Here is a 7,898-nt window from a genome sequence, read left to right as displayed (position 1 = left end):
GGTGACTGACGTAAGTGAGGGGACGTTGGGGACGGTTAAGTGACAGTAAGGTGACGGTGTTGATGGTAACGCAGCCCCTGCTTTTCACGGAACTCACACTCTGAACACTCGCATGCTTGTTTTTACTGGAGGCGTTTACAGATGCAGTAATATTTCTGTTTCCTGTCAGACAGGAAGTACTCAGCACCACCATTCCCATCCGCTACTTGTCATTGTTTCCATAGAAACCGAGATATGCAGGAGTTTCTACGGTTAGGTGCCTGTCAGCATGTTCAGGGTTATACTGTGTGTGTGTGTGTGTGTGAGTGTGTGTGTATGTAGTGTGTGTCTTTTTTGTGATGTGTGTTGGTTCGTTGTTTCATTGAATTGCCGCTTTGTCCGTTTGCTGAAAAAGGCATTAAAAAAGTGGCTCTCCAGCCGTGGTGAGGGAACCAATCCAGCCTGACTCCGCCCTCTCTTCCCCACCACCCCGCCCCCTCCAAAGCTAGCAGCTGTTAGCGACTCTGTCTCAGGACTTCATACACAACTCCAGCTCCCATCATCCTCTGCTGCGTTCCCGACGTCATTTTCGCTGCTTCTGATGTGGTCCACCTGCAGGGCGATGGTGCTGAACGTTGGTCTTCATAAATGTTGACTAGAGTTGCTGAGCAGAGACGTGGACCTGAACTGGAATGGAAAGTATAGAGAACTGGCGATCCACCTGCCTGAAGTGAAGACTTGTCCACCTGGTCTCATCCTATCGTGCTGACCCTCGTCCAACATCAAGAGCTTCTACAAGGATCATCTGTGTGTGTGAGACACCGGAATGCACCATGGGAAGAGGACAAGCTAGCAGCAGCAGTGTGATGTTCTGGTTCTTCTGGGAAACCTGCTTTTATGTGGACTGACCAAGTTCTCGCCATCTTGGAGACCGTATTCCCTGATGGTAGAACCTTCAGAGGTCTAGAAAGGTCAGGACCATTTCTGTACCACAGATGAGATGTTTAGAACTTTAGCCAGGTGGTTTTATTGTTATGGCTGATGTGTGTTGTTTGGTTCAGGATGATGAACAACGTAAAAAGAAAACCAAGAGAACATTTCCTGTTCACGTTTATCTGAGATTGGAAAAGGTCCTTGTATCTTCACATGTAGACACCCTCACACACTCAAAAAATGTTCTTCTGCCAGCTGTGTGTATTCATCCCTGTTCCGTTGGGTCCATCCCGAGGTCTCGTTGCATGTTTAGGGGATCAGGTTGATGCATGGAATTAGAAGAAGTGTGGAGCCTTTTTTATTTTTCATTTCAACATTAAGCAATAAATCCCTCTTCTCCCATGTTCATTCTAGACCTGGAATATGCTAGAAGATTTTGCAAGTTTTCTGAGAAGAAAAAGAAAACACCACTTGTTCATATAAGAAAAAGAATAAATCGACCTTCTTCCAGCCGGTGAATGTGACTGGTTCTTGTGTGTTGATGTCGCAGTGGAAGCGCCGTGTAGTGGGTGGAACTGCAGCTCAGCCGGTTCTTCAGAGATCCACCTACATTTACACCATTCACTACACGCCATTTACACCATATCCAGAGCGCCTTACAGTCAGTAGTGACAGGGGACGGTCCCCCCTGGGGACACTCCGGGTTCAGTGTCCTGCTCTGAAACACGATGGTAGTAAGTGGGGTTTGAACCTGGGTTTGAATTTGTAATATTCGAAATACTGAGGCCACCAGCAGAAGCACTTCACTGCATGTCATAGCGTGTATGACTGTGTACCAGAATTTGAACCAACCAGGACACTACCACCTCCTCAACTGTGTAGATCTCCACTGATGGTGCCTCATCTGAAAAAATTCCACAAGTTTCCAGATATGAATTCATCATTCCGAGATTTCACCTGTGGATTGAACAGAGAACCGGTTCTGTAAAAACAATGAGGAATTTCTGGTTTTTCCTGTCCTCTGAACAATAAAGAACAGCCAGTGGAGTCCGATTCAAACAGTCCCTCCACAGATGTCTTCTGAGAAATAACCACGGACCATCATCTCAGGTACATCCTGGTTCAGGTCACGTTTATGCTGATTAATATTGATATTAATGTGTGTTTTACTGTAAATTATGGACCACACGCTCTCAGCACCTCGGATCATTTACGGAATTTTATAGGCATTAAAGTTAAAAGCGGTCAGTCTGGAGTGGCGATACTGATCCATGACTTTTGCTGCAAAGTTCCTGTATTTTCGAGGGAGAAAGTGTGTGTGATTGAGTACAACTTCCGGCTGTTCAATTTCCGATCGTGAAGAATACTCCAGTTAAAATGTTAAAATCACTGTTCTGAAAAACCATTTACAGTTTGTATGTTGTGGATCTTACAGCATTTATTTCATTAAAGTCCCGTCCCATCTCATAATATCTCATTTTAACTGGGACGCCTGCAGCTTATTTATGTACCTTTTTATTTTTCTGCTGTGTTTATGGTACATTAAATCAGTCTCGGTATTTAATGTAATTAGTCCGGAGTTTATGGTACATTAATTACATTAAATACCGAGACAGATTTAGTCCGGAGTTTACGGTACATTAAATCCATTTCGTTATTTAATGTAATTCGTCCGGAGTTTACGGTACATTAAATCCGTCTCAGTATTTAATTAGTGCAAAGTTTACGGTACATTAAATCTGTCTCTGTATTTAAATGTAATTCGTCCGGAGTTTACGGTACATTAAATCCGTCTCGGTATTTGATGTAATTCGTCTGGAGTTTACGGTACATTAAATCCGTCTCGGTATTTAATTCGTCCAGAGTTTACGGTACATTAAATCCGTCTCGGTATTTGATGTAATTCGTCCGGAGTTTACGGTACATTAAATCCGTCTCTGTATTTAATTCGTCCGGAGTTTACGGTACATTAAATCCGTCTCGGTATTTAATGTAATTCGTCCGGAGTTTACGGTACATTAAATCCGTCTCGGTATTTAATTAGTGCAGAGTTTACGGTACATTAAATCCGTCTCGGTATTTAATGTAATTCGTCCGGAGTTTACGGTACATTAAATCCGTCTCTGTATTTAATTCGTCCGGAGTTTACGGTACATTAAATCCGTCTCGGTATTTAATTCGTCCAGAGTTTACGGTACATTAAATCCGTCTCGGTATTTGATGTAATTCGTCCGGAGTTTACGGTACATTAAATCCGTCTCTGTATTTAATTCGTCCGGAGTTTACGGTACATTAAATCCGTCTCGGTATTTAATGTAATTCGTCCGGAGTTTACGGTACATTAAATCCGTCTCGGTATTTAATTCGTCCAGAGTTTACGGTACATTAAATCCGTCTCGGTATTTAATGTAATTCGTCCGGAGTTTACGGTACATTAAATCCGTCTCTGTATTTAATTCGTCCGGAGTTTACGGTACATTAAATCCGTCTCAGTATTTAATTAGTGCAAAGTTTACGGTACATTAAATCTGTCTCTGTATTTAAATGTAATTCGTCCGGAGTTTACGGTACATTAAATCCGTCTCGGTATTTAATTCGTCCGGAGTTTACGCTACATTAAATCCGTCTCGGTATTTAATTCGTCCGGAGTTTACTGTACATTAAACAACTTTTCCTTTTTTCAGCCCCTCATGGCTCTAAAGCGCCGCTTCGTCCTCGTCTGCTGCTGTCTGCCCTGCCTCGCCTTGGCCCTCTTCATCTACGTCACCTTGGCCGTCTGCCTGTCCATGTCCCCGGCCTACAACAGCCACCTGGTCCCGGTCAGCAGGTCCCTGCTCCTGCCCGACCACTTCGTGGCGCCCGGAGCTGCCACCAACGCCAGCTGTGCTGCCCGGCCGCTGGGAACCTTCTGGAAGGAGCGGGTGGACGAAGGAGGTCTGTGGAACTGGCTGCAGCACCTGCAGGACCGTCTGCACAACCCCATCCTCCGTCCACAGCTGGGACAGCGGAGAGTCCGCTTCCCCGTGAAGCAGCAGGACTGCGCCTGGGACGCGGTGACCGCCGCCCGTCTGCTGCCCGACTTCGCGGACCTGCCCGACCAGATGAGGGCCTTCACCCTGTCCATGGCCTGCCGGGACTTTCCCCTGATCCTGGACCAGCCGCAGCTGTGCGACGGGGGGCTGCAGGACCAGGCTGAAGCGCCGTTCCTCCTGCTCGCCATCAAGAGCCATCAGATGAACTTCGAGCGCCGCCACGTCATTCGGAGGACGTGGGGGCAAGACGGTGTGGTGAAGGGACAGAGGGGACAGCGGGGCGGCCTGGTGCGCAGGGTGTTCCTGGTGGCCGCTGACGATGAGATGGAAAACGGGATCCGGAACCGACTCCTGGAACTGGAAGGCGCCACGTACGGAGACATCCTGCTGTGGGACTTCCGGGACACGCTCTTCAACCTGACCCTGAAGAACGTGCTCTTCTGGAAGTGGTTCTCCGAGCGGTGCCACAGGGCGCACTTCGTCTTCAGCGCGGACGACGACGTCTTCGTTAGGACCCCGGCGCTCATCGACCACCTGCAGGAGGAGGAAGAGCGGCGTCCTGGGAAGATGAGCGACTTCATCATGGGGAACGTGATCCGCTTCGCTGCTCCGGTCCGGTGGATCAGCGAGTTCTTCGTTCCTGAGAGCTTCTACAAGGGTCTGTACCCGGTCTACCTGGCCGGCGGAGGGACGGTGTACTCGGGAACTCTGGCCTTGCGGCTCGGCCGCGTCTCGCAGAGGGTCCACCTCTACCCCATCGACTGCGTCTACCTGGGCATGTGCCTGGAGAGGCTGGGCGTGGTCCCCCGGCACAGTCCGGCCTTCCTCACCTTCGACTTCCACGAGAGCGAGGAGCAGAGCACCTGCGCCTACCGCACCATCCTGCTGGTCCACCGCCGCACCCCGGTCCAGGTCCTTCAGCTGTGGGACCAGGTCCAGGTCCAGGCTCCTCCGCTCGACTGCATCAACGCCTCCATCAGGGTGGAGCTTCTGAACGACCCTGAACCGACGCAGACGGGGGACCTCTGAAGGACCAGAACGTCCAATCATTCATCAGTATTCTACCAACTGCCCAGATGTTTATCTGGCACAGTAGAACCGTGTGAACGGGTTCTAGTTCTGCCAAGTCTTGTGGACATAAATTGAAGAGAGGAAGATATGGAGAGAACGTCTCCGCTCCTCTACTGAAGAGTGACGCCACAGGCTGGACGTTTGAACCTTCATGGGATTGGAAGATGAATTCCTGAAATTCCTGAATAATGTTCCGCCGGCGCCGGACGGACCGGTTCCAGCGGCGTGGGAGTTCACCACCCGGAAAGGACCCGTCTCAGTTCATTTCAGGTTCCATCGTCTGGAGGAGACAGTTTATGAAATAAAATCTGTTCTCCACCTTGATATTGTGGCACGGCGCGTGTCGCGTTTCATATAAAACCGCAATTTCTGATACCGGTAAATGTGCATCAACATACTTCTACAGAATCCGCTGTCTTTAAATTCAACAGATATTTATATTCATGACAAATAAAATGTTCTAAACGTTCTAAATTCATTTTCATCTGTCTGTCATTACAAAGAACAAGAACCTTCTAATTTACTCTACACATGCTATTTATTTTGTGGAAGTAGAATGACGGTTAAAGTCACTCGTCAGGCTCCTCCTCCTCCTCTTCATCATCATCAGAGTCCTCCTCGCTCTCACTGTAATGACAGTTTGTCCGGTTTGTGTTCACAAAAAGATCGCTGTCATCGCCCTCCTCCTCCTCCTCGCCCTGTTCCTTTGCTTCCGTTCTTCCTCTCCGCCTGTCGTCCTCCTTCTGCTGGTTGAAGCCGTCCGGCCTGCCGGTGTGAAACAGGAAGTCGTGTAACGTGTAAAAGAACCCGCACCACGGCGGCGCCGGCAGGAACTCACCAGACTCCCAGCTTCTGTAGATGGTGGATGTGCTCTCTGTACAGGATGGAGCTGATCTCTCCTCTCACCTTGTCTCCTTCCTCGATAGGATCCATGATCACAAAGTGGCCTGCAGGAGGGTTTACGTTCTGAGCAGGTATTTCAGGCAATGATTTGGAGGAGATGAAAAGCACTTCCTCACCTCTCTTAATCCAGATGTTCTTACGGAACTTTGTGGGCATGCTGACCAGGAACTGCTCGCCGCCTGCGGTCACCACTTCGTGCAAGTTGTTACCAGGGCTGCCGACAACCTGCAGGGTGACAAGAATGACAGTAGGTGTCTGAAACGTGGTCCACACCGTGAAGAAGAATCCTGGTGGCTGAGGAACGCACCTTCACGACCTGCTGCTTCTCCGTGGGCCTGATGAAGTCGCAGAGAACCTCCTTCACGACATGTTTGCGTTTGGTGGCCTGAGACATTCTGCAAAACGTCAATTATTCGGTCTCCAGCTAAAAAAAAAAAAAAACAGCGGGGGCTGTTATATATATATTAGAGGTGGGCATAGATTAATTTTCTTAATCTAGGGTTAATCTAGGGAATTAATCTAGATTAATCTAGAGTAAACAAAATTAATCTACATTAATCTAGATTAAAATGGCTCATTTGAATTCTGCCGAAGGCATTCAGAATATGTGTGCTACCCAAATAATGACTAGAAGTAAGTCTTTGAGAACGGGTTTCTCAAGCCAGGTGGCGCATTAGACCAGGGGCTCATCTCCTGTTTCCAAAATGCATCACAAACTGCTTGAGAAAGCTGTTCTACTATGATAATTGGTGATGAAAATAAATGATCTTCAATAAGATGTACTTGTGTTTACCAACTGTTTATTCAGTTAAATAGCTGCATCCATGTTGCGATGTCACGTTTGATGAGGTAATTTCACAGTTCGAAGACTCGTTCTCGCCCCCTACAGTGCAATTCGGCTAGGTACACATCCGCGCTAAAATATCAAGGTGAAAGTCATCATAGTGTAGCGCTTCTTCTTCTGCGTTGTGGAACTTCTTGATTTCGTTTCTTGAACCACAAATGATGAGCTGACACCCAAGAGATTTTCTGTGCAAAGTGTATTCTGTACAAAAAGCAAGGTCGCGTCAGAACATCGCGTCTTTCTGCACCTCTCTCTACAATATACAGTATTAAAAGAACATAAGAAAAATATTCACAAAATAACACACATGCAAAATATTCCTAATATGTACATAAATTAAAATGAAAGAAATAACTTTTTGCACACAAAACCCCGCACACCTCTCACAACTCACGCCATGTGTCCAAGAGACCTGAACCGGGTCTCAAAAACAAAATAAAAGTCTTTAGAAAATAAGAAAATAAAAGACACAAGAAAGAAGAAATATACTTAAAAATCTAGTGTAACCATTTAACTCCGGCACAATAGCTTGCGTAGTATAGACCAGCTCCCAACACAACTTTGTGAATAGATTAAAGGCGATATTTTTTTATCGCCCGATAAGAGTCTCACGTTAACGCAGCACTTAACAGCCCACCACTAATTAATATATATATATATATATATATATATATATATATATATATATATATATATAGTAAACAGTATATAAAACGGTTTATATATGAAGGATGTGGAGGATTCGTCTCCTCTACAGCCTGTGCATGTGGTTCTAGAGCCTCTAGTCCTTCATCATGGTTCTGTTTAATAAAACAGGCTGCTGGACCCGTTCTACTGTCTCCATACGAGCCGCGGAAACGTCCACAGGCCACTAAATAAAAGAGACGTTACCTTTAAAATGCGTCTCTGGACGAACTTCACAACTTGCTGCATAAAATTACTCCAGAAACCCGCTGCAGGATTTATTTTTTAAAGAAACCCGTGACTATTGGGACGTGTAGAAACGCGTGGATTCGCTTCCTGTACGACAGTGACGTCATCACTCCTGGACATCGCTGAGGACTTTGGGTAATGGAGTCAATCCCGACAGAATGCTTCTAGTTATTTTATTGTGTCCATCTTATTGCATTTATTTG

At 46.6% G+C, this 7,898-nt stretch overlaps 2 protein-coding genes across 3 annotated transcripts; one reads left to right on the top strand and one right to left on the bottom strand.

The window, feature by feature from the left end:
- The first annotated feature begins 1,916 nt into the window (after positions 1-1,916).
- On the top strand, positions 1,917-5,489 carry LOC114782428 (N-acetyllactosaminide beta-1,3-N-acetylglucosaminyltransferase 2-like). The gene is made up of 2 exons (XM_028968284.1): positions 1,917-2,022; positions 3,597-5,489. The coding sequence occupies exon 2, from the start codon at positions 3,603-3,605 to the stop codon at positions 4,971-4,973; it is 1,371 nt and encodes a 456-aa protein (XP_028824117.1). The 5' UTR covers positions 1,917-2,022; positions 3,597-3,602; the 3' UTR covers positions 4,974-5,489.
- LOC114782429 (probable RNA-binding protein EIF1AD) lies at positions 5,433-7,805 on the bottom strand. Of its 2 annotated transcripts, none has more exons than XM_028968285.1 (5): positions 7,654-7,805; positions 6,226-6,342; positions 6,035-6,143; positions 5,854-5,962; positions 5,433-5,780 (listed from the first exon to the last, which is right to left on the bottom strand). In XM_028968285.1, the coding sequence occupies exons 2-5, from the start codon at positions 6,310-6,312 to the stop codon at positions 5,585-5,587; spliced, it is 501 nt and encodes a 166-aa protein (XP_028824118.1). In that variant the 5' UTR covers positions 6,313-6,342; positions 7,654-7,805; the 3' UTR covers positions 5,433-5,584. The 2 variants fall into 2 exon arrangements, with proteins under 2 accessions (XP_028824118.1, XP_028824119.1); XM_028968286.1 differs by lacking the exon at positions 7,654-7,805 and adding an exon at positions 6,712-6,893.
- Between the last annotated feature and the right edge of the window lie 93 nt (positions 7,806-7,898).

This window comes from Denticeps clupeoides, unplaced genomic scaffold (assembly GCF_900700375.1).
Source record: "Denticeps clupeoides unplaced genomic scaffold, fDenClu1.1, whole genome shotgun sequence".
Taxonomy (NCBI): Eukaryota; Metazoa; Chordata; class Actinopteri; order Clupeiformes; family Denticipitidae; genus Denticeps; species Denticeps clupeoides.
Note: the sequence above shows the minus strand (reverse complement) of the source record. Positions and strands in the feature narration are given on the sequence as shown.

Bases quoted from the DNA above. Each gene is read 5' to 3' on its own strand.
- LOC114782429 (XM_028968285.1), bottom strand. From the start codon at position 6,312: ATGTCTCAGGCCACCAAACGCAAACATGTCGTGAAGGAGGTTCTCTGC. The intron at 6,144-6,225 runs GTGCGTTCCTCA...GTCACCCTGCAG, and splicing joins AGAAGCAGCAGGTCGTGAAG to GTTGTCGGCAGCCCTGGTAA. The intron at 5,963-6,034 runs GTGAGGAAGTGC...ACCCTCCTGCAG, and splicing joins GAACATCTGGATTAAGAGAG to GCCACTTTGTGATCATGGAT.
- LOC114782428 (XM_028968284.1), top strand. From the start codon at position 3,603: ATGGCTCTAAAGCGCCGCTTCGTCCTCGTCTGCTGCTGTCTGCCCTGC.